This window comes from Drosophila mojavensis, unplaced genomic scaffold (assembly GCF_018153725.1).
Source record: "Drosophila mojavensis isolate 15081-1352.22 unplaced genomic scaffold, ASM1815372v1 contig_74, whole genome shotgun sequence".
In the NCBI taxonomy this organism is placed as follows: Eukaryota; Metazoa; Arthropoda; class Insecta; order Diptera; family Drosophilidae; genus Drosophila; species Drosophila mojavensis.
This window is the reverse complement of record NW_025318899.1, coordinates 21,648,574-21,670,197: the sequence shown is the minus strand read 5'-3', so window position 1 is coordinate 21,670,197 and position 21,624 is coordinate 21,648,574. Positions and strand designations below refer to the sequence as shown.

The following is a 21,624-nucleotide window of genomic DNA, read 5'->3' as shown; positions in this document are numbered from 1 at the left end:
ATAACTGTAGCCATAGTTAATAATTGAATTTTATATATTGTGAGTAAACATTTTAAACTTGCGCGCTCATAGTATTATTAAACCAGTTGGCAGCATCACAAATCCAATCGTTAGAGCTCGAGCTTTTATTTGGAATATTCAAAAAATTATGAGCGCCCTTGAATGAAAACAACGAATTTTTTCTTTTGGCTAGTTTATTTGGTTAATAATTTATTTAAAATAGTTTTAATGTGTTCATATATTGTTATGTCTGTGTATATATATATATATATAAAATGCGGCATCTGTTTGTATTTATCTGGTTTTTCGTATACCATGCTGATTTCTTATCAAATTAAATAACACAATATTTAAAACTAACAATGCAGCGGTGCTAGTCTATTAAACGTTTCGCTCTCATGATCGCTTTATTTCCATTTCTTTTTTTTTTTTTTTTTTTTGGCAAATTAAAAAACATGTTACGAAAAGATATGCATAAGGACCATGTCATTAATGCCAATGGCACTACATATATATTTGTTTTACTCGTAGTACAAATGTGCTTATAGTTCAACTAAATTCGTTAAGTTTTGGGTTTTTATAAAAGGAAAGACACTAGACGAGACGTCTGTCTGTATTCGAAAAAGATCGTTACAAAGCTTTTGTTTTTTTGTTTTTGTTTTTAATTATTATATGTGTGTATATGTTGATGCGTGTATTTTAATTTTTTTTTTTTTTTTTTTTTTTTTGTATAATATAAACTGCTCCATATCAGTCTTCATCAAAACTTTCGTGGCTCGTGAGAATAAATTGGCTCATAAATTGCATATATTAAGTATATACATAGCTATATATATTTTTGTATATAAAAATTCTACATAAAATGTTATAAAATGTGTTTGTTTTTATTTTCTGTTTCCGTTAGTTTGTATATTTTTAAAAAACTTTCTAAAAAATGTAATTCGCATATAAAAATTGTTCATGTTGCTTGCAATATTTGGCGCTTTTATTTGTGTTTATTGCAGTATTCGATTTTTTTCTCGTTTTGTTTAAGCAGTGTGCAAAATGTGTTAAATATATGTAGATTATAAAATACAACAAAATATATAAAAAACAATACACGTATATAATAGGAAATTTACAATAAAATGTATTATACGCATGCATACAATTTATTACTTAAGCAATATGTGTAAAAATGATAGAAATATAACTAAATATATAATAGTAAAGTGTAAAAAACTTCATTGCCATCTCGGATGCAAATCAAAATTCCAATTTGGTTTAAAACTTATTCAAAATATTAATAATCATAGAATATATATATGCATACATATATTTACACACTTTAAATATAACAATTGAACTTTCGATAAATACACTGTAAAAATTTGTAATTTTATAACTTATACCTAATGCAACCAAATATAAAATGCAATTTCATAAATTTTGGCGACAGAATATCTCAATAGCAGAATAGCAGAAATGAGATTCACAGAATAGGTACTGAATCAATAGTACTGGAAAAATGTAAAATTTTGGTATATTACGAAAATATAAACGAAAAATATAAATTTCAATGATAGCACAATGTTAAAAGCGGGGAATGTGTGTATTTCTGTATGTGTGTGCATATGTGTCTGGGAGCAACTGACCAAAGAAATTGAATCGCCCGATCACATATTTTAGTTTCTTTATCTAAGACTTTTACACATTCGTTTTTCGATTCGCTTTTCAATTTTGATTTTTGCCTCTGCCCAGTCCTACAGCCAACCAACTAGCCAGCTGGTCTAGCAGTCCATTTCCTCTAGAGTGCGCGACAAGCGATTATCGATGCGTCGGCGTTGGGAGCGCCTCACAGCGTCTGCCCTGCGATATGGCTCGTTCTTGAGCCCCAGCAGTATGTCCTCGAGAGCGCCATTGTAGACCTCGTCCTGTTGCAGCAGCTTCTTCTCGCGCACCGAGTGCGTCTTGCTCTTCAGCTCATTGATGACGGCATCCTGCAAGGAGAGTGCGCAAGTTGTAGGCAACTGATTCACAACATGCATTGAAAACGAAAGAGAAAAATTGTCAGATTAAAAATTAACCAGCACCCACCGAAGTGACCAATAGACTTAGCGTGGATTAGTTTCCAAGTTAGCATTTAGCACATATTTGGCGAATATTAGTAATATGCGAAAAGCATTTGATTAAATTGTTAAGCGCACTATATATCACTATATATCTTAATATACTATACAATGAGTATGTTTACCACAATTTTACACATAATATACACACAAATTTATTTGGTATTGATCCGAATTAATGAGATTTCTTTTGGCAATTGGATTAGCAGAGAGCAACAAGTCAGAATTTAGACGCTAGGGATTAGTGTGAGCCAAATGTTAGGGGACAATATACACACCAGCCAAGCGACTTACACTAGGATATAAACACAAACAACGTCCGTCAAATGCGCCCCCAAAGTACTCGATTAGAAGCTAGTGGATGGTTGTGGTGGTGGTGGTTGTGGTTGTGGTGTGGAGATGCTATTGGTGGTTGGTTGCTTGGGTTTAGGTCTAGGTTGTTGGCCCAATTCAAACCCGCGCCCCACAGCCGCCCGCCCCAAATGGTGTATTACTAGAGTATGTTAGCCAAATAACCCATACGTGCTAAGGTTGAGGATGTTGCCTTGGGTGTTATACTATAAATAGTATTGTATGCAGTTAGGGAGACATGTCCACAGTGCTATGCTGCTTGGCAAAGTCAAGCAGGCAATGTATTTGCTGCATAAATCAAAAGCATAACAGGTTACATTTCCATAACAATCAAATGAATGTCACCAACTTGAAAGATGTGGCCGTCTTGGTGGCTGATAAGCTTCCATTCAGCCGTCCACTCACCTGTTGCTTTTTCTGATTGAACTTATTGCGCAGCATAACCTGATCGCTCTCCTTCTTCGTGGCTGCCAAAGCAGCTGCCTGCTCTAGTCGGCGACGCTGCTCGTTCTCCTGATCGAGTTGCTAAAATGAATTTGAATATATGTTAAGTATATAGATATATGTATTCAAATACTCTCGCTTACTTTGAAGGCACGTGTAAAGCGCACGATCAACGCAAAGAATGCAGCTGCGTCCGCATTTCGTGACGAGTCCCCAAAGTATTCCACACACTCTTTGAACGCATCCTGTGCCACCCGCAGATCGCTCTTAATCTTCTTCAGCTTGTCCTCGGAATTGTTCAGGAAGTCCCGCAGTATGTGTGTCTGTGTGCCCTTCACACGCAGCTCGACTTCCTTGCGCACCTGCTCCATGCCCTTATCCAGCTCCTGCACATCGGCCACAACGTTCTCCAATGCCACTGAGGCTGCTTTTTCTGTGCCATATAGCTCGCACTCAAAGTTCAAAAGCTCCGGAAATTTGGCCCTTATCGTGGCCACAATGTAGTGCAACAACGAAGACCGCTTATCAGTTGACTTTGTGTCAATCAATGTGTCCAGAGATTGCAGCTTAAAGCCATACGCCGGTCCGCGCTTGTTGCTATTAAGATAGTTGCCAAACGCCAACACTATTTCCAGCACAGCTTTGAACTTGCGAGACTGCTTCAGGGAGTTCGAGGCGCTGGCGATCGACTGAACTTGCTGTGAGAGATAAAAGAGGATAAGAAAAGTGTATTATGGAGTCGTGCGACATCTTACCGGACTGATGAGATGCACACTATCGACAAAGTTGCCCATGTAATTCATAATGGCCAGCTTGGAGGAGATGCGTTCAACGCGCGACAATTGCAACATAAACTTGTCTTCCTCGGTGAGCAGCTGCTGATCCTTGCGTTCAATTATGAATTCCTTGTAGGCCTTAACCTCCGCTTCGGTGGGCACCATCTTTTGCAGCAGCTCCACATTCTCCAGCGACAACTTCTTTAAATCTAAACTATGTATGGCCGCAACAACATCATCAATGGGCATGCCCAATTTACGACGAGAGATTGCTGAAAGATAAACGAAAGAAATGTGTGTATGTAAAAACAAAAAATCGTTGCATATTTACAAGCTGTTTACCTATGTTTCTTAACCTCGTGTGTTCCAGCAGCGAGATATTATCGGGCTTCTTGAAACGTTTACTGGGATAGGTTGAGAGAGAGCCATCCACCTCGCTGCCATTGCTGCCATTGTGGAGTGGGCCACCGATGCCGATTTTGAAGCGTTCTTCGAATTCGTTAAAGTCGATTTGCTTGAAGATCTTCTCGTCGTCCAGCTCATTGAATATGGTGCCGCGAACCTGAAGCACAGATTTGAATAAATTTTAATTAATAAAGATGAAATTAATCGAAAATCTGTAAAACTCACCTGATTCGGCTTCAGCGCTATCCAGTTAAGCGTTGGCAGCTTGTATTTGGTGGGCACCTTGCGTTTGATGGTCATGGCACCATCTGGAGCTGGCATGAAACCAGCAACTGGTGGTGGCGGAGGCTGGAACGAGCTGAGCATGGGCGGCGCATGAGGCGGGGAGGGAACTGTTGAGGTGACGCTACCGTTCGGACTGCCCAGTGGAGTCAGACCCTGCATCATGGGCGGCGGTGGCGGCGCAGGAGGCGCTGGAGGAGGCGGCGGTGGTGGCGCTGCTGCTGCTGGCATGGGCGGCGGTGGTGGAGGTGGTGGTGACACTGCACCATTCGCTGAGCACGTCAGCAGACTGCCGTTCACCAAGGAGCCATCGCCGCTGGAAGCGGATCGAGGCAGTGAACGGGAAAGTGTTTGCAGCTCCAGATTCTTATTGTGTAGCAGTGTATCACGTTTCTTGAGCTCCTGCTCGTTCTGCTGCAGCATGCGCTGGAGTGCATTGAGCTGCTCCTCCGACTGCTGGCGCAGCATCGCCAACTGGTCACGCTCCGCTTTCAGTGTTTGGTTCTCCGTCTCTAGCTCGGCGAATTTGTATAAGAACTCTGAGTTGCGATCTATCTCGCGCTCCAGCTGATCCTCAAGCTCCTGCACACGCTCCAGTGCCGACGTCTTGGTTTCCGAGTCCTCCATCAATGCAGCCACATCAAAGACATTGTCCAAGTAGGCGGATATCTGCACCTTCAGCTCTTCAGACTCGGTTAGCCGTATGCGCTCCAAATACTTATCCAAGCCCAGAGCCGTAAACTCGTACTGCAAGTGGACGCGGTAGTTCATGTCCTCCACAGAGTGAACCACAATGTTCATGAACTGCATGCAGGCAACCATAAAGTCAATGTTAAAGGCCTCGAAGTTCATGAAGTACTCCATGAGCGTCTGGAAGCGCCGCTGCTCTTGGCACACATCCTTGAAGTTATCGAAGGAACTCAAAATGATCTCGTGCCCGCCCTTGACCAGACATATCGCCGCCAGCAGCTCCAGCACCAGCGCCTTGGTGCGCAGCGACTTGTGTATTAGACTCAGAGCAATGCAGTTTATCGCCTCGCGATGCTGGATGACCATATTAAAGCCGTACTTGTTGTTCATGATCGCTCGCAGGCACATTATGGACACGTGTATATCGTCCGTGGCAGCGCCCATATTCAGTTTGGCGATGTGACGCGATCGCCGCTTCAGGCTGGGGCTGTCTAGCACCTCGGCAATCGTGGGTCGCACAAAGCTGTAGGAATGCGAATGATTGCTGTGGGTGCCCGACTGCTGTCGGGAGCCGTCTAGCATTAGAGAGCCGTTTGTCAGATTGGCATTGTTCGCCCCACCGCCAGGACTCATCGAGCTGTTGTTCAACACCACCTCGCTGGCATCTAGGCCATTGATCAAATTCAAACGTTCCTCGGACGCACACAGAGCGCCCTGCAGACGCTGTTCGTGTCGCATCATCTGCAGCCGAAAGCTGAGATAATCAACGAGAGCATCTAGGCCCTGGTTGGTGTCGTCCAGGAACTCTTTGACCCATTCGATATGGTTGGTGCGCAGCGAGATCTCTAGATCCCGCAGCACCTGTGTCGACGTCGATTCCCCGACCATCTTACGTTTCTGACAAAGAAAGTAGAAGAGGTAAAGCTGTAAGTGTAGAAAGAGAGAGAGAGAGAGAAAGAGAAAGAGAGAAAGAGATAGGAAAGGGGAAGAGTTCGTGTTGGAACATGGAAAACAGGATAATGAGCGCAGGGCGTAATGATTAATGATTGGATGATTCAATTGTTCGGTGCAGGGAAATGTCAGGTAATGTGCATTAGAAAAGGGAAACATCGTGATGGGTTGGTTGTGCGTGTGTATGTTTGTGTGTGTGTGTGTGTTGTGAGTAGAGAAATTGAAATTTACACATTAATATTGGAGTAATAGAAATGTTTTATTATAATTTAGATAGTCTTTTAGGTTCTGGTATTTTGGCTTGGATCGAATAAGTTGTTAATTCAGTCGCTTCTCTGCAACAACAGGAGTCAGACAAAGGCACCACACAGTGAACTACAGTGAGCTACAATAGTACATGTTCGAATAGTTACTACAGCTACACAGGAAGAGCTAACGCTCTTAAGGACAAATTAGACAGAGATAGAGAGTGAGAGAGACACACAGTCGTTACGAGAGCTATACGCACCACCAACTTTCAACACTTCAGCCAGTCAGCCAACTGGCTCCAATTGCCAACTTACCCGATGACTGCGCGACGCCTTTGGATCCAAGTAGGTTCGCAGCTTGCTCAAATAATGGGAGGGAGGGTCCTTCGCCTGCACCATTTCCTGTAAACGATAAAAAGTAGTTGAGGTTAGTAAAATCTGTGTTTGAGGTTAGTAAAATTCAAATTTAAGGAAAATACTATGAACTTAATTCAGAATGGTTAAGAATGTACTCAAATAAACAAACTTTGAAGAGACCTAAGTAAATCCCTTACCTTCCCTTAAGTCCATAGAAGATTCATAAATTATTTGTATATTTCTATATTGTATTTAAAGCTTGATTTATTTTTAAATCAGGCGGAAATAGCACAGTTTTTGATTAATGATCGAGATCAACTGCTCTGCTCAGACCCGAAAACTTTCCCAATTATAGACAATCAATTAAACACGGTAACTGCCGCAATCCACGAGTTTATAGAAATTGTTGACTAACCAAAAAAGTGCTGGACAGAGGCCAAATGGAAAATACCTCCTCTCTCAAGCATTAACACTAACTTAGCGGCTTTTACTTTTGTTTTGCTTTGGGTGTTGTGTTGCGTTGCCGTTGTTGTTGTTGTTGTTGTTGTTGTTGTTGTTGTTGGTATTGTTGCCTCTGCCAACTGCATATTTGAGTGCCATGTTTACGGTAGAGCCCTCTCTCTATATCTGTCCCTCTCTGGCTGCCAATAGCTCGCTGTCTTCAGCTCTTTGGAACGCACAAGACCACAGCGATCATATAAGCATCGATAGCTTGCCTAACTTTAAACATTTTTTTAAGCATGAAGCGTGGTATACTTGTTTTTGGCTTTTTACTATGCCAACAAAACACCAAAACAACAACAACAACAACAACAAAAGCAACGCATGACTACAACTAAAACTATGTGTGGGTTTTGGTGCTTTGCCTGTGCAACTTCACGGAGTAAAAAAGAAAACCAGTTTCATTCTTTTCCTAGTCAAACTGCGACTGCGACTGCGACGGCATAAATAGAAAAAAACCAAATATATATACAGATATACTCCTATATATATATCTGTATATATATAGCTGCTTCTATATATGTATATTTAACCAGGTATGGGGCGTCCGAGCGGCTCCAGCGATTAAAAACTGCAATTTATCGCAGTCATAATAATTTGCATTTTGTCACTGCGAGCCGCTGAGAGCGTGGTGGTACTAGTGGTAGTGGTGGTGGTGTTGGTGGTGCTGCGCTGCCATGGATCGGATTGCCATGGGTTGTGGGATTGGCCGTAGCAGCAGCTGAAGTCCTCGCGACTCCAACGTCCATTGTTTGTGGGTTTGGGCTGCGTTTTCATTCAAGAAGTTGGCTGAATTATGGAAAACAGGTCTGTTGGCATGCAGGCGGTTTAGAAGAAGCAGAAAAAAGGCAAGACTGCGACGACGAGCTCTGCAGATTTAGGCATACCCTGTATTATGCAGGAAACGGGCAAGAATCGACTTGGTGGAATATATGGCAATGGCTTAAAGGGAAACATTTGAGCCTGGAATGAAATATCTATTTGAGAAAGCCGAGCTCTTTCATCTAGAAAGCCTAGGTTATTGGCAATAAGGGGTTCGTTCCGCCTTAGTTAACTGCTCTCTTTTAAAAATAAAGTTAAAATAATATGATCTAAAATATTAATATGATATGATATGTATCCCAGCTCAATAATCATCTGATATTATCTAGATGAAGAGCTTAGCAAACTTTTAAGTGTTCATAGGCAATTCTTTTATATGAAATACATGCTAGAAAAATCTAAAGATCAGCAAGCAGAAACAACATAATTTCATTAATGTTATCTAATGCCTACAAAATTGTATATTTCAAAAATTATCAAAAAATCAAGAAAATTTTCGAATATTGAGAGACCATTTATGATAGTAAATACTTTACAGATCAGCAAGGAGTAACTTCCTATTCTACACTCCTGAGCATCGACAATGTTTGATTGCATCGTGCTTACTCCAACGCCATTGGCGAATATTTTGTAGGCGCAGCTCTTGAAAATTCAGTGACCCAGTTTAGTGCTCCGGCCAGAGCCGATGTAGAACCAAAACCGAACCATGGCACGCTCTGTCGCACACGTTAATAGTTTCATCATAACTCCCCAAACAGAGCACGCAATGTGGACTTGTGTGTAGACATGGCTCTATAACACATGTAGCCTTGTTGACATGTGTGTGTGTGTGTGTTTTTATTGGAGCCCCCACACTGACGCCCATTTGGCGTTCTATGTGTGGCTTAATATAATACTCAGATGTTATATATGGTTTATTTAATGCCCCAGAGCGCGACGAGCGTTGTTCAACGCCATTTGAATTCAGCGAGCGCCCAAATCGTTTTGAAATTGGATTCATTTTGCACTTTTACAAGCTTCAAACGCGACAAGCGACATCAACAAAAAAGCGAACGTCGAGCACGCACTGAATAATGATATATACATACATATAATATATATAGAAGATATATACAAATAAAATACATAATGTATATACACATGTATGCGCAGATCCATATCAACCCAAAACACATGCCTAATATGAGGCTCAGGCGGAGCTAAGCCGAGTTCGGAGCTGCGCGAGTTTCAAGATAAATTATACTCAGATATGAACATCAAGTGCTACGTAGTTCAGATGTCAGCTAGAGAGGGTTTTATAAATGATGATGCTCAAAATGAGTTAATGGGTTTTTCGGAACAGGTTGACAGTTGGCAAGGTTAACGCACGATTTGGCCTCCTCAAGGAAGTGTGAGCTGTAAGTGAACTAAAAATGTGAACCCAATAACCTAACCTAAAGCTAACCCTCTATCTACATTTAAATATTTCTAAAGCTTATCTCTTGTTTAGGGCTTTATTAAACCCTATACAGTGAAGATTTTTCATGATTCATCTTGAATAATGAATCATCAAGAATAATTTCACATATTTCGACAGTTCCTCTATTGACATAGCAACAAGATTGAATTGTTTCTCTGACTGAATTGAGATCTAATAAAAAATATATCTATATCGAGACTATAAAACCTCAAGCTATCTTATATATAGCTATATTATATAGTAATGAGCAATTACTATTATGATTTAGAAAATCATCTCATTGTAATAATATATCTCTAGCTGGATAATCTAATATAATAAGAAAATATTTCAATCTTGAATCTTGTTGACACTATAAAACCACAAACTATCTCACATTATATAATTTACAAGTTAGTTGAATTTGCTGCTGTGTTTACCTAGCTCTCATGTGAGCTACAATTAAAGCGAATGACATTTGGCATAGTTAATTAAAGCTGCGCGACACTGTCGAGTGGGCTCCGAAAGGTCACAGTTCAAGACTAGAAACTGTTTTAGGCGTTGGCCTTCCGCCCCGCTGTTTGGTAGACAAAGCGGTGCAAGGAGTGGCGGGGGCTGGCTCTACCACTACCACAATACTACTGTCGCACTACACATTTAATCTGCAAAAATTTGCGTTTGGCATAAACAGGAAGTTGCGGACCGAATGATGATGATAAACACGCAGCCATGCGGTCTGCCAGCGGCAGGGGCCAAGTGGGCTGGCCGGCGGTTTAGGCTGTTTAGTCATGGCACAGCACTTAAGTCTTGAAATTATGAACTCTACTTACTTGATCGCATATCATGTCCCACTTCTTCTCGTCATCGTAGTTACGCAACAGCTTTGCTTTGTCCGGTGGCAGATCCATCGAAGCCTGTGCGATAAAAGACAAAAACGAAAAATATAATAACCAACATGAATAATTGCCATACAAATTAAAAGCCATTAGCTAATGGCCATAAAAGTGTGCAGAAATATAAATACGTCTTTAAAGTCGAGTTGCAAAAGACAACAATGCAAACGAATTGCATTAATGGACTGACAAAGGTCTTTCCCGACTATCAAATCCCAATTTGATTTCCGCTGATAGTCCAGCTGAAGCCGTCAAGGAAACAGACTCAACTAAGATTGATCGAAGAAAATGTTGAAAACTTGGTTGGTATACTCTATATCTACCCTTGAAGTTGTTTAGTGTGCTGTACTTATCTCATGATTTTAGTTAAGCATGAGTTTAGTTAAAGCTAAACCCAAAGATTGTTCTAGCTGGAAATACTTGAAAACGTAGCGAGCAGCTGTTTCAAAATTAATAGTATTTATACCCTGCACCCATTGAAACCCGGATTATGGGGTATAGTGGTTTTGTGAAAATAAATTCAACAGGCAGAAAAGGGCGTGATAGTCTATTAGTCTATAAGGATGACTAGTTGAATCAGTTCATCCAATGTGAGTCAATATAGATATGTCAATAACAAAACAAGAACCTAAGAAATACATAAATTGTATTTTATATTACTTTGGAACTACCAAGAAAAATCAGTTCATATTATCAGGAAAATGTAAAGATCGGCCAAGACCCCATTTTTAATGGGAAAACAGTTTTATAGCAAAATACAAAACTTAAAGTACTTCATATAGCTGTATTAAGCTCTATTAACAATGATTAAAACTATTTCAAAACTTGTATATACATAAAATAGAAGCCAGTTTTACTGAAAACCTCTTAATCTATGATTCATCCGGCAGGTATGCCAATAACTTTACATCTTACGACGCAACTTCCTTCTAGAAATCGCATATTATAATGCCATTCCGGCGTTAAGTACTACACAAAGGAATTTTTTAAATCACCCAGTCAATATTTAAAAATCTCAATTCTCGTTTACTTTGATCTCCTATAAGTGATATTGCCCTAAAGTAAACGATCTTGCTTTTCAGTAGCAACGACACCTAAAATCCTTGACTGATAAAAACTAAAGCGGATTCCATGCAAACCAGCTATTTAAACAAAAATGACGTTTACTGATTAAGCTAACCGCAAATTCCACGCTGAGAAGATATATGCAATACGGCTGCGGTCGCCCCGAGAGGCCTCAGCGATAAGGAGCTGAGACTGAGATAAGGGAACTGAAGCTTAATTAATGAAAAGGAGCGCTAGATATGTATATATCTTGTGATAAGAACTGAGAGGATATTAGATACAATTTATAGAACCTTCTCGACAGGCACTTGCATAAATGTAAAAATATGTAATACATATAAATATATAAATTAGCTGAAATAGCGCTGTTGTTGATATTTACTAGATTTCACAGCTGCAACGTCTGTTGCTTTGTTGATCAAAGGTAAACCTAGGAACATTTCATGGCTAGACGATATTAAATTTACACCTGCCACCAGGCACCAGGCACCAGGCTGCACCTGTTGAGCAGCACTGACATTTAAATAGAATTTGCTATAGAGCTGAGGCATTTACATCGATGCCACGAAGTATCTGTGGCTTCCAATGAGTTTTTTATGACTCCGATTCACTCAACCAAAAACATCAATCAGCCCAACCACTGGCAGCCGAGTGTGATGCCATTGTACTTAAATTGTACGGGTAAATATCCATATATTGTATTTTTTACATTTTACTGAGAATATCCCAGCCATAATGAAGTCAGCAAATACGTTTACGTGACTTCAATTGGGTGCAGCCGTGGCAAACTTCTAATTGGAGTGCCAACAGGCGACGCAGGAAAGGGTGTGGATGGTGTGTGTGTGTGTGTCTGGGTGTGTGTGAGTGTGAAGATGAAAAAGGCGTCATTTTGGTCAGGATGTTGATCAGAATAAAAAATAAATGTATACACATATCTACTAATATATACTATATGCATATATATATAAAAAATTGGAAAATTCAATTTAGTTCCAGTGAAATTCAGGCAAGTGAAATGAAATAAAATTTCAATGGAATCAAAAACGAAATTGAGAAGCTGTTTATAAACTTATTCTTTTTTTTTAAGTAGCAATCCCTTGCCTCTACACATCTCTCAGCAAAGAATTTATGAGCTCTTGAGATTACTCAGTATTAAATCTGTTCGCCAACACGATTTGCGTATTCCATTTTTTAATGAATCATGCCCTGCTGCGCGGTCTACTACATAGTAGAAAAGAAAGCAAATTAATAGACAGAAAAGCAAAATACCCTATGAATGTTGATAAAAAATAAATTTATATTTATAAAAAAATAAATAAAAAAAATAGAATATTATTGAGTCTACATTTTAATCAAAGGGAAATACTTTCATAGTGCGCCGGAATCTGATGCTTAGTCATATGACAAGAGCGTAGATCGGCCTGCTCAAAAGGGGGTACCAGAGTCGCCCATTATGCACACCCACACACAAACAAACAAACACACACACACACACAAGCGCAAACATTCATTGAACAAAATTTTAAAATGCGTATCCGGTACGACGGCTGGGCAGTTGGATTATTTTGTGTTGACGACTAATTTATATAGGAAAAAATGCCGCTACTTATTTTTGCCTGCTCTGGCATAAATATTAAGCGACCCATGTGAGTCGGAGCGAGAGCGAGAGAGAGGGAGAGATTGAAAGAGAGAGGCTTTGTCATTTATTATTCCGAAGTATACACAGTCGTATAGCTATATTGTTGGTTATTTAAAAAACGCGTCGAGGCAAATCACTCAGCGCCAAGAGGCCGAGCGGAACAGAATGTGTGGAGCAGAGGAGCAAGCGGGGGGCGGAAGCAAAAAAAAAAAAAAGGTGACTGGGGCCATTGGCAAGGGCAACGGAGCAACAAAGCAACGAGCAACCCTCGCAGTAAATAACAAAGGCACACACTCCCCAAAGCACACAATAATTGCAATAATAATAATAATAACAATATCAATCAATAAGACATTGCATTCATTTTCAATTGCAATTTTCATTTACTCATTGCACGGCTGCGAAATGTTTATCAAATCAAATATTACATACAGCACGTTTCATAATTTACAGTATATAAAAAAAAATATAAACAAAAGAAAGCAGAAAGAAAAAATTGCATGACAATGAAGTAATTGTTTAAACTTAATTAACACACAACTAAAAACTGGGAAGTCTCGTGTAAATTCGTATAATAATTGACTGTGAAAAAAACGAGATCATGCGAAAATTCACTTAATCAGCATCAGGTAATAAATGGCTCAGCGAAATAACTAACAAACACTAAGACGTGAATGCAATGCTTCTTAATTTATAATTTTATATAAATGAAAACTATTTCAAAGCCAGAAGTATTAATAAATGCAGAAATTATAGCCTCTCTATGCGAATTTCATTAACACAGAATGGAGAGTCAAGGACAAGGAAACGAGTGTAAGAGTGAGAGATATGGGCAGGGATAGAGAGAGATTGAACACAAGTGAGTGAGAGAGAGAGAGAGAGAGAGAGAGAGAGAGAGAGACACAAATAACCCGAGTGAGAGAAATAACATGAGCGAGATTGTCTGAATGAGAGAGAAAGATAGAGAGAGAACATGAAAGAGATTGAGAAAATGAGAGAGAGAGAGAGATAGAGAGTATTGAGAAATTGGTAGAGAGAGAGAGAACCAGACTGAAATTGAGAGAGACTGAAAGAGACATAGAATGTGAGAAATGAATAAATCAACCAAGCAAGAGATAGTTAGGCATAGCCAAGCTATAATACTGTACGATTTTCATCAATTAAATATATAAGTGAAAGAGGAAGAAGGGCAATTGTAAAAGCAGTAACAAAAAGAATGGAAGAATAAAACTTATGACAATAAGAGTGAGAGAAAAAATAAATGGGCAGTGGGATTTCAGAGAGAGAGAGAGAGAGACGTCGATTGCAGGAGAAAATAATGGAAGTCGAGAAAGAGAGATACAGTTGACAATGCAAGACAATGAAAGTGCGTGGGTGGCAGAGAAGACCCAGCGGAGTAAATCGTCAATAATCAACAAAAAAGGAAATAAGACAAGGAACACGCAGTTGTGTCAAAGACATATAATATATGAGAAGTTGCCATCCTCGGAAAGGAATTGATGATATAGTCTTTGCCAACTTTGGCAAACCTAAAAATAACTAAGGAATCACGATCTGCATACAAAGTCAGAAGAACTTGCATATTTCCCCATATAGAATTATTATGTGCCTCAGAATTAGATTGAATAAAAACCCCGATGCTTGCTCGATACGCCTAAGCCATAAATGAGCAATGCATCGTTTCCAATCTTAAGTTCGCACACTTAATTATAATTATGCGCGCTTAGCTGCAGATGCAGAGCAAACTGCATTGTAATTTATGTGTTCTACTTGGCCTGTTTGGGATCGGTCTTACATCAGTTCACATCGAGTCTATGCTCGTTTACGCTTTTTCTGCGAGCACAATAACAGATGCAGCTAGCCTTGCTTTTTGCCTAGAGACTACAAGAAGCGAATGCCCCCAAAGGGGACCGCCAAGGAAGTCGAAGCGAAACGATAAGCCAATGCGAACTGTAAATGCACATAGTATACAAATATAGATATATACAAAATAGATAAATACACACACACATACACACAGACAGCATGTGTTCCTCTTTGGTTTCTGCAGTCGTTAGATAAAGGCCAGCAAACGGGCAAACTCTGACAAAGTCATCATAGTGCTGAATGAATGCCTATAAACAATGAGAATTAATTCAGCAAAAAAAAAAAAAAAAAACATCTGTGCTTTTTGTCAGCCACTGAAAATGCCATTAGGGCATTAGGGAGGTCTGAACTGAACGGATTGAACGTAATGGCTATTATCTATTCTAAACAAAGTTAATTGCGTCGGCTACTGATGCCGTTTCATGATGATCACAATGATGATTATGCAGACGATAATGGCGGGCGTGATTAAATGAGTGAAAGTCATTTGTGTCTCGCGTGAAAGCTTGTAAATTAATGAGGATTTTATGTGGTTAGTCTGACAACACCCACAGCAGCAGACAAAGAGGCAACAGCACCACCAACACCACCACAACCACCACCACCACCACAGACAGTCGGAGCCAATGCATTGAGCCTATTAAGTTTTATGGATATTAAAATGCAATTACACAAATTAACCAACTATTAATTATCATTAAGTCAACAAAGCCAAAGCGTGGACATCTTATATAGAAGGACGTTATGTGAGAATCTATAACTATATCTTGCCTAATAACCTTGCATATAAAAGAAAGCTGCATAATTAAATCTCATTGGCATTAGTAATTCAAATTGTACATGTCATGTATCGAATTATATAGTACAATGTTTATTTATAGATTAAATTTAGCAATTAATTTTCCAATTAGGAATATAAGTTTACAATTATTTGTGATTAACTAAGAAAAAAGGGTCTATAAGAAATTGTATTTAGCCTTCAATAAGTTGGAATTATCAAACAACTCAATCGACTTGAAGTATATTAAACCCATAAAATGATTAATAGATTTATTGTTATTTTTTAATAGAAATGTAATAGAAATGTAATGTTACTTGGAAAATTTCTCAGAAACCTTTTTATTGACATAGACATATCATAGAGCCAATAAAATGAGTCAGGTAAGTAAACAGCGAAAGAGCTATAATCGGAGATTATTGACTAAGAGATACCCTTAACCTCGTCAGATCTGTGTATTTAAAGCGAAATTTTCAACATGACATCTGAATAATCTAGAAAATACGAGGCAACCTAATAAAACTCAAGCTTAAAACTAAAATTAACTAAATAAAATGTAAAATTTGCATTTGGAAATCTAAAGAATATGAAAATTGTATAAAACATGCATTAAATAATAAACGAAATTTCTCGCTCGAAAACGAAAAATGTACCACAGACAATTTTATAACTGAATTCGATAAAAATTTAAACGGTAACAATTATCGATTATTAGAAACTGGTGCTTAATAGGCAGCTACAAACAATATAAATTCTCTTGTAAAGATCTACGCGATCATACGAACTGACAGACAAACGAGGAGGACAACATCGACTCAGCACCTGATAAAGAACATATCTATCTTAAGGAAACTATCCACATCATATTCTGCCTGTTACGTACATTACAATAAAATCATTATGCCTCGATTTCCCACTCGATTGGTTTAGTGTATAAAAGAATAAACTGAAGACTCTTTTGAGTCGTAGATTCTTATCAAAATAGCAAAACTTTAAAGTAAATATAACTTATCATCAATGCAGTAGAGGAATAATGAAGTTAGCCAACTGTAAATAGTCTTTTGCGCACAAATCAAATGAAGTTGATGCCATATTAAGTTGCGTTTGCTCTGCTCTGTGGAGATTCGCGCATCTGTCGCTGCGAGACATTTGTTTGCTCAGCTTGAGAGACCGAAGTCAATTTGATGAATGCATCTCATGCAAATACGGAGAGTTCAGTCAACCCGCGCGGCTAACCGGAAACATCTGCAGCAACTACTGCACCCGATTAGACGTAAAACGCAAATTATTAGCGGCAATGTTGGCAAAACTCAAACTATTTATAGCCACGAATCGGGCAAACAATTGCCTTCAATTGTGGGCGCTTGTTTGGCACGGACAGTGGCAAGGGCAATAGACAGAAGCAGAAGCAGAAGCAGAGACAGAGACAGATACGGAAAGAGAGACAAAGAGGGAAGCAAAAGTAAACACAAATTAGCCTAAGCCTTTGCGAATGGCGAGACGAGGCCAAGCCAGATGAACGCTACCGAAATGACAAAACAAATTTATGGAGAATTATATGAAAATAAAAAAAAAGAAGAAAACAAAGCAAATACAACAACTCAATATAAACAAAACAGTTAAACACTTCCAGTGCCAACAAGTAAGAAGGCTCCAGTCGAGACTGCTCGACTAGGAGATACCCTGAACCCTCCAAGCTGATATTCTAATCATTCTGCACTTCTTTTATGCACACATACATACACATGCATCTACACGCACGCACAAGCCTGCGCTCTGCTAACTGCGCAGTAAGCAGCGACTGCGCTTGGGCTGCGCTGCAGTGTGGGCAATATTATGAGAATTTATTTGTTGAATAATTTCTTTTGTAGACATACGATCTTAATGAAACTTTTAGAGTGTAATCATATGGTGAATATATGTGTACATTCCAAAGCACAAGTCTCTAGTATTTGAAATGCGTTTTTTACAAATTGGGGGAAACGGGGGCGTGGTATCCAAAATCTGTAAATCACAAAATCTTTGTATCGATTAAATTTATATACAACGCAAATTTGAAGACTCCAGGTCTAAAAGTGTTCAAATTAGGCTTCAAAAACAAAATCAATTTTTCGATTATTCTCGATAAAAAAGTTATCGGACGATTTATCGAAAAAATAAAGCAAACTCGTACTGCGTATGGTACTCACGAGTATGCATGCCAAATTTCAGCTCTCTAGCTCTTATAACTTCTGAGATCGACGCACTCATACGGACGGACGGACGGACGGACGGACGGACGGACAGACGGACAGGGCTATATCGACTCAGCTCGTCACGCTGATCAAGAATATATATACTTTGTGGGGTCTGCCACGCCTCCTTCTGCCCGTTACATACTTTTTCACAAAACCATTATACCCTGATTTCCCATTTTCAATGGGTTCAGGGTATAAAAAGGGGGTAAACAAAATAACCAGAATGAACAACAAGTGCTATCTATGGCAATTTAAATCGAACGTTTGTATACCCTTGAAGCAAGCCAACAACAACTGAACAGCTGAGGGAAAAGATCAATGGAAATCGTTTAAACGTGGCTAATTGCAGCAAATGCGAAAATATGCGAAAGAAAATTCGAGCAACAGTTCATTTATTTACGTAAAAGTTAGAGGTATTCTACTATATTTAATTTAATTTTGAACGCTTTAATATCATATATTATACATTATTATTCTATATGTATAATATTATTGTAGAATACGTATTAAATTATATTAATATTTAATATTTTTTAATTTTCCCTAGTATCATTTTGTAGTTAACTATTATATATATTAGATTATTTATTTAAATATATGTATATACACTATTAGACTTTGATTCTATTTTTAAATTAGGTATATATGCATTTTTTTATATATTTTTATTAATATTCAATATATTATTTATTCAATATTGGCATTCATTTTTATCTTATGAATTTTTGTAAATATTTCTTGTTACTTTCATTAACTCTTTGCCAAATCATGGTGATTTGCAATGCATGTGGGATTTCTTTTTATAGATATATCAGTAATAATGAGTATTCCAAAAATAAACATACAAAGAAATATTTGAAGTCTGCATATTTCAAAGATTTCATATACCAAATTCGGTGTCTTTGATTTTCAAAATAATTATTTATGCCTACTAAACTTTATAAACTTTTTGATATTAATATTAATAATGTTGATGCTAATAAGTAATATTTATAATTATATGTATATTGGCTTAAAATCGTATTTCTGTCTCTTGTAAATAATACGATACCATATTTAATCAGCTATTCATTTGAATTTCCAATAGATTCCCCTAGAAGAATTATCAACTTTCTAAATATGTTAAGATGCATGCGAATCAGTTAGGAAACATCAGTTTTCCCACCCGTAAGGCGATGCCTTAACGAGCTTTAATCATTTACCTACACGCATAAATCACCTATATTTACATGTTGCATGCAACTTGACAAAACAATGATGCCCCCATATATATATGAGGGGTAGATATGAAAGAACAAAAACAAAACATAAAGAAAAGGGAAAAAGGGAACGAGTTCGAGCGGCGTTTCATGTTACATCCACTGGGAACGATGGATGATAAGTGAGAACTCGAGCTGCGCATATAAATAAAGATTTCGTGTTTTTAGTATTGCTCTTCTCTCCCTCTCGCTCTCTCTCCCGCTATGTATGCTTCTTTTTTTTCCAATACTTATTCTCAATTTGGGTGCGAATGGCAGATAAGCTAAGCCGAATGAGTCAGCAGTGGGAAAGAGAGCGGCGACAATCGATCAATTTGCTTTTAATTGCCATTTGCATGCGTCTCTGTCTTTGGCTTGGGGCCTGAGGCTTGGGGCTACGGATTTGGCTTCGGATTGGGTCACACTCGTTTCTTGTGGCACTCAAGTACTTTTTTATAGCAACAAATTTTATTTGATATTTTTTCCTTTTTGGCAATATAAAAGCGCGCGCCCATTGTTTAATTAAGTTGACTTTGTTGAGCGGCTTGCTGCGAGCCAGCCGCACTTCAGATGCATGACAAACAGAACAGAACGCCGACACACAGCGACAGAGTGAGCGAGAGAGGTGTACACACACACATAAATTTACATACACACATGCATACATAGAGAACGCACACGAGACAATACACAGCCGAACTGCTGTGCGTGCCAAACGTACAGAAAGTCGCATGCATTTCCTAAGCATGCATGAGAATTGATCTTTTGTCGATCTTAAAACAGGAAGCAAATTGCCTGTGAATTATTGCTGCAGGTATACGGCGCAGTTTGGGAAATACAGATTATATTTTAATTCCCTTTTTGTGTCATGCACGTTCGAAAATTGATAAAGAAAATAACATTAAACTTTTAAACCCTATAGGGATATAGAAACTATAAAATTCATTCTACAATTTTTAAAGGTTTTGCTAAGAGTATTTTCTTCACATATAATTATTTTTTAATTTAAAAATATAACTAATATTATAAATTATTACTATTTATTTATTTATTTATTATTTTTTTTTTCGTAATATCTAGATTTAATGTCCAAGGCTCCAAGATAAAAAGCTTTAACAAATAAAGTGATAATAATCCAAGAAAATCAAAATATATCACTCAATCAAAAGTTTTTAAAATATAAATAGAGTATTATTTTCTTTGAATATATTGAAATAATGTATAATTTATCAAACACCAGTTTTTAAATCATCGGTAAATCTAATTTAAATATATATAATAATATTATCATATTTTGCTCCTAATTAAAAACGTCTACTTTATCTACTCATATGAAATAATATATTATAATTTATACAAAATTAAACTTGCGCTTTTTGCTAAATATTTTTATTCGTCACAGCAATTTTAATAAATCTTTGAGCATGAGTCATTATTTTCAATTAAAAATAAATGTTTTTATACATGTTTTTATAAATGTTTTATACATATAAATTATATATATTGAAAAAGACTGAATAAACCTCATTGATTTTACATTAAATTCCTAGACCTGAATTCTATTATAAATGTTTCCCAATTAAAAACAACTGTTTTATATGCGAATATCCAACAAAATATTATTAACTGCTCTGTTTTGAATGAATTAACATATTTGAAATAAAATAAAACTGGGGCTTTTAGCTGAGCGAAGTTTGACTTAATTTAGTTACGACAAGTTCTAACTTGATTTCAAGTTCGACTGGGATTATCGCAACGCACACACACACACACATTCGTTCACTCACTCACACACACACAAGCGCGCATATACTAAGCGCGATGAGCTCATTCCCAATCACATGTATTGAAAAAGTATGAAAGAGCGAGAGCAAGGGTTGTGGGTGTTAGGATATAAGAGATAAGGATTTCATAGATTGCCCCTGTGGAGCTACTCACCAAGACTTTGGCAAAGCGACGATCCAGCTCATCCGTGGTGGGCATGGGCTGCTGGCTGCGACTGCGCACGCTCGGCTGCCTCACATGATGATACTGGGAGCTGGAGCCAATGTCGTAGCGCAGATCCTGCTTCTGGAGCGTCGCACTGTGATGGCCATTGCGCTGCATGGAGTTCGTGTTCTGGTGCTGATGCTGGTGCAAGGGCGGCAGCTGCTGACGTTGATCCTCCTGTCGGTCCACGTCGGCACTGGTGATGGGCCGAGATTTGACTGCGCCCATTATGGTTGCAAAGCGGCCACTGCTCGCCGATGCAGCGCCAGTTGTTGCTGTTGTTATTGTGCTGCACCAGCCGCCGCCACCGCCACCTCCGCCTGCCCCACCGCCTCCACCGCCACCGTCGTCGCGGGCGTCGCCGGCCTCGATGCTCGCCGCAGTTAGCGCTGTGCTAAGGGACGTGGACACCGCGCCCCATACAGTGCGACAGAATGCACGGGTGCGTTCGGGGCAACTTGAGAGTTGCTCTTTGATGCCGCTGAAGATATCCAAAGCGATGTTGCTGCCTTGCCTGCGCTCGCCCTGCAGCCAGTGAATTTATTA

General features: G+C 38.6%; 1 protein-coding gene across 6 annotated transcripts; it reads right to left on the bottom strand.

The window, feature by feature from the left end:
- Positions 1–963: 963 nt before the first annotated feature.
- LOC6583253 (formin-like protein) lies at positions 964–21,614 on the bottom strand. 6 transcript variants are annotated; one of them, XR_006357505.1, is made up of 10 exons: positions 21,028–21,394; positions 10,204–10,287; positions 6,571–6,657; positions 4,310–5,980; positions 4,022–4,241; positions 3,659–3,951; positions 3,047–3,601; positions 2,865–2,984; positions 2,403–2,747; positions 1,921–2,009 (listed from the first exon to the last, which is right to left on the bottom strand). XR_006357505.1 is itself a non-coding variant. In XM_015162790.3 (9 exons), the coding sequence occupies exons 1-9, from the start codon at positions 21,304–21,306 to the stop codon at positions 1,770–1,772; spliced, it is 3,549 nt and encodes a 1,182-aa protein (XP_015018276.1). In that variant the 5' UTR covers positions 21,307–21,614; the 3' UTR covers positions 964–1,769. The 6 variants fall into 6 exon arrangements, 4 of the variants coding, with proteins under 4 accessions (XP_015018276.1, XP_015018278.1, XP_002008926.1 ...); XR_006357506.1 differs by having other exon boundaries at positions 4,310–5,953; XM_015162790.3 differs by lacking the exon at positions 2,403–2,747 and having other exon boundaries at positions 964–2,009; positions 21,028–21,614.
- Positions 21,615–21,624: the final 10 nt, after the last annotated feature.